This window comes from Miscanthus floridulus, chromosome 2 (genome assembly GCF_019320115.1).
Source record: "Miscanthus floridulus cultivar M001 chromosome 2, ASM1932011v1, whole genome shotgun sequence".
NCBI lineage: Eukaryota > Viridiplantae > Streptophyta > Magnoliopsida > Poales > Poaceae > Miscanthus > Miscanthus floridulus.
In genome coordinates this window covers 139200508-139204688 of record NC_089581.1, presented here as the reverse complement: position 1 = coordinate 139204688, position 4181 = coordinate 139200508, and the positions used below count along the sequence as shown (strand labels likewise).

Below are 4181 nucleotides of genomic sequence, written 5' to 3'. Positions count from 1 at the left end.
GGGGCTGTTTTAGTGGAGATGCTCTTAAAGGCACATCTCTCAAGAAAACAAAGGTGCTATATAATAAACAAATAAATAGGAGCATGTTTTAGGTATACCGCTGGAAATGCTCCTCTGACCTCTGCCTGCTAGGTAGGTTACCGTGCCTTAGCTCTAGGGCTGGTTTAGATTGAAGTTAGGAATCAGTAGTTGGCACTGTAGCACTTTTGTTTGTATTTAACAATTATTGTTCAATTATGGCTTAACTAGGCTCAAAAGATTCGTCTCGTAATTTACAATCAAACTGTGTAATTAGTTATTTTTTCATCTACATTTAATACTCTATGCATGTATCCAAAGATTTGATGTGATAGAGAAAGTGAAAAAACTTGCAATCTAAACAAGGCCCTAAGATCTTTACAAAATTTCAAGTTCGTACGATAAATTGAATACATTTAATCCAGAATAATAAAAAAAAAGATCAAATAAATGCCTTCAACTTGCTCACAGCTCAAATTTCTGTACCTAGGGACGGACAGCTCAAAAATTTCGTGAAGCTAGAGAACACTTAAAAGTCTCATGCTTACATGTGCATGGTAATATAGTTATTTTATTTTGAAAAGTAAGATTTGGACAGCACATTAAATCAAATACAAACATTTAACTTGAGGGTGCAAAATAAATCAAGACGACACCACAAATCCACCAAGTCATTCTTACATAGGTATAGTCAAAGGGAAAAAAAAATAACAGCATTGGATAACATCCTAGAGTAAACATATTGCAGCAACCTAGAGCGATATAACCAAAGTACAATACGAGCAACGAGGATCATTTTTCTTCCACTCTGGTGAAGCACTTCCACTTGGCTTGGCATGCCATGTGTATCCAGCAAGCTCTTTCCCCAACTGAGCTTGCCTTTCGAACCAGGGCCACATATCCTCTCTGGGTCCAATAATTAACATCCAACCAATAATCCTTTTCATCTGCTACCACATCACAAAAACCGTTTCACAGAGGTAGATGGCACAAACGAGCACCAACCATTGCAGGCTCATCCCACGGCATACGTATGATAGGACAGGAAGCTCAGTCGGAGCTTGCATTGGCAACTGGCAACCTTCTCCACTTATCCGCATTCTCAACTCCAGATCTTTACTTCGGTTTGGGCAGTGCACCATAACTTCCTCGAGCTGCAGACAGCCCCAGCGCATGTGCAAACATTCTTTTAGCTGCTCCAGTCTGCTCTTTCTTCAAGCTTTCAGCAGTAACAGCTCTAGCATTAGTTGTGTGGCACCTTTGGTTTGATGGAGTTTGATACGAGTTACTACCAGCTGAGTTTGGCTTCCCATTTCGAACTGCTTCTCTATTATCTGGTGTAACCGGGCAGAAGTTGTTCCTGCTATGTGTTGGAATATTTTTCCCATTCAACAGCTGTTTTCCTCTGCTTTCTGTGGAGGCAACTGTCTCTGTGGTATTTTGAACCTTTTGACCGAGTGCATGGGCAATCATCCGTTGAGCAACAACAGGAACCTGTCTACATTTCATATGTGACCTATCATTTCCCTTGGCATCATCCCCAGAGAAGATACGCTCACGAGCAGCTCGATAAGCAGCTTCCCTCTCCTTCAATGATGCTGCTGGAAGTACTGCTGGCTGCTTCAGAGGTTTCAGGTCTGAAAGATAAGGACAAACTGGTTACTGGTTGTACTTTTCATTTTTCAAACCCGCATGCTTCTATGTAAATTTATACGTTGAGATCCATGCAAATAATGTTTACCAAATTCCTATATGTAACCACAAGACTTCTGGATGAAAGGCAGAGTTCATATCCTGCATACCTGTATTGTCTTTCAGATGCGAGTTTTTAACAGAAACAGCTTCTTGGACAACATCTGCCTTCTGAGGTTTTTGAAAATCTGATTGAAGAATCACAACTTGTTACACAGGAGTGAGTACATGAGACCTTACACTGATATGCATAATAGTGGTTATAATAACATTACAAGGTGGTGATGTATTCAGAGTTTTCGGGGGCGACAATAGTTAGGCATCAAAACAAGTATGTCCTCTGAAGTATCAGAATATGTCCATACAAATAGCGAAAAGCACATATGCTGCAAGTGAACCAGATAATACGTATGTATTGGCTAACCACCCATGTAAAGCCCGCAAGAACATGGGTGTAGATTTATTTCTACAACCAGTTTTTTTTTTTACATCTCCTATTGCCAAATCTTGCTTACAAAGATATATATTGCTCATCTACAGCCCCTTATAGGTAGATTAAGACACTAAGGTGCCGTTTGGATCCCAAGAGATTTTGAGAATCCGGATAAAAAGAATCCCAACAGTTTTATGGGATTTCGAGATTCTAAAAGTCTGTGAGTTAAAATCCATTATAATCTAGCCCGTTTGAATAAGAATATAGGATTATGAGATTTTTTTTTCTATCCGGATTCTTAAAATTTGGAGGATCCAAACAGAGCCTAAGTATGTCCAAATACTAGATGCACATGATACGACAGATAAAATACCCCTCTTTATTTTATTATAAATGGGCAGAAAAAATGACTCACCTGTATCATTTCTGGTTAGCACAACAGACGTCAAATCATCACTGCAATCAAACTTCCATAACATATCACTAACAAGGACAGATGGGCTGCAACAAACGAGATAACTAATTCAGCCTAAAGGGAAAATACAACAGCTAAGTATTTACTCAATCAATAAGATATAGCATAGCTTTTGAGATAAATATAGTATAGAAAGAAAAGAGCAGGTGAGAGCAGCAACAAAAGGTAAATCCAACATGAAGAAAGCAAGAATTAATTAGGGTGCAACTGGCGTGGTCAGATTCAGATGTAGAGAAAAGAAGTGACCATATCTATTAATACCTCCAAACAGAATATCATACTACAAGGGATTACATATATCGAAATGCAACTTGCAAAGTTGTGTCTGAGTGTGTAGATGAATTGGCTGTAATTTGATTTCTCCTGCATTCATCCAAGCATCAAATGCTGGTTGAAAGATACTTGAAATATACTAACATTGTGGTACAATGGGGGTTCTGCTCTAATGTTAGAACATAGTCTATATAACAGAACAGCAAAGGCATAAAGATGACAGGCAACAAGTCAAGAAAACATGACATGGAGAGAGATTTTATTGGAAGCAAGCTTGGCAACATACATGGCTGTTTCAGGGCAGCGCTGGAGGACTAAATGTCGATCCTCGCCTTCACCAACCGATTCATGAGCGAACCTAGGTAGAAGCAGGCAAATTAGCTGTTAGTCACAGCACAGACACACAACATCACCCCAATTAAGCTAGCAGAGGTGTACCCATAAATTTCAGCAAGGCGATGCAAGAGAAGGCGGTGGTAGGCCCCGGCAGGCTGGAGCTCTATAGTATCCGCCGCGTCGTCGTCCTCTTCAAGGTCGCCGTCGCCGTCGCCGTCGCGGCAGTGCAGCTGCTGGAGGGCTGCGATGAGGGACTCCTCGGTGGAGAGGATGAGGTGCTTGCTGTGCAGGTTGTCCTTGATGAGCGAGGCCAGCTCCTCAACCATGGCGAACTGAGTGGTAGCCATCTCCCGATTGGATTGCCGACGGAAGCAGCGAGCCAATTCGATCTGCCAAGAGCCGAACGGCGGAAGTGCTGCTGAGGAAAGCCTAGCCTAGCCCTAGCCTAGCACAGCCGCAACTCCGACTGGGGAGGGGAGGCGGGCTGCTGAGGCTGGAAGAGGAGAGGATTCGTCGGAAAACCCTGGGCTGAAGCAAGCATCAATTAGCTAGGGCATGGACGCCGTCGCCGTGGAGGGAGCGGGGATTCAGCAACAGGTGTAGTAGGCCATGGGGTATCCGTACAGGTGTGGAGTCGGAACTTGGGTCCAACTCAATTTGGAATTGGAAGTGCAATTGGAACTTGGGTCCAACGCATGGAGGAGTTTATAAAGAAATTTTTTTCATTCATCGTACCTCACTTTTTTTTTTATAGTATGGACCACATTCTTTCTTCCCAAGCATATGTAGCTTCCGTAAGCCACTATACAAGTGTAGAGCATCTACTTTTTTTATTTGATCGTACATAGCACTTGGGGCTACCGGTGAAAAAGTAGCGTTGGGGAAACCCTCAGATCACGCTCTCTGTTCTCTTCTCCTCACTTTGTTTTAACGGTGAGGCTAGCGCTCCAATGT

General features: G+C 42.2%; 1 protein-coding gene across 1 annotated transcript; it reads right to left on the bottom strand.

Moving 5' to 3' along the window:
- Nucleotides 1–569: 569 nt before the first annotated feature.
- LOC136539854 (uncharacterized) lies at nt 570–3902 on the bottom strand. Its single transcript, XM_066531849.1, has 5 exons — nt 3330–3902; nt 3178–3249; nt 2559–2644; nt 1821–1898; nt 570–1655 (listed from the first exon to the last, which is right to left on the bottom strand). Exons 1-5 carry the CDS (start codon nt 3572–3574, stop codon nt 1135–1137), a joined length of 1002 nt encoding a protein of 333 aa, XP_066387946.1. The 5' UTR covers nt 3575–3902; the 3' UTR covers nt 570–1134.
- Between the last annotated feature and the right edge of the window lie 279 nt (nt 3903–4181).

Excerpts from the sequence above, each read along its gene's own strand:
- LOC136539854 (XM_066531849.1), bottom strand. The coding sequence starts at position 3,574 with ATGGCTACCACTCAGTTCGCCATGGTTGAGGAGCTGGCCTCGCTCATC. Across the intron at positions 3,250-3,329 it reads CGCCTTGCTGAAATTTATGG|GTTCGCTCATGAATCGGTTG; the intron begins GTACACCTCTGC and ends GCTTCTACCTAG. Across the intron at positions 1,899-2,558 it reads GCTAACCAGAAATGATACAG|ATTTTCAAAAACCTCAGAAG; the intron begins GTGAGTCATTTT and ends TTCTTCAATCAG.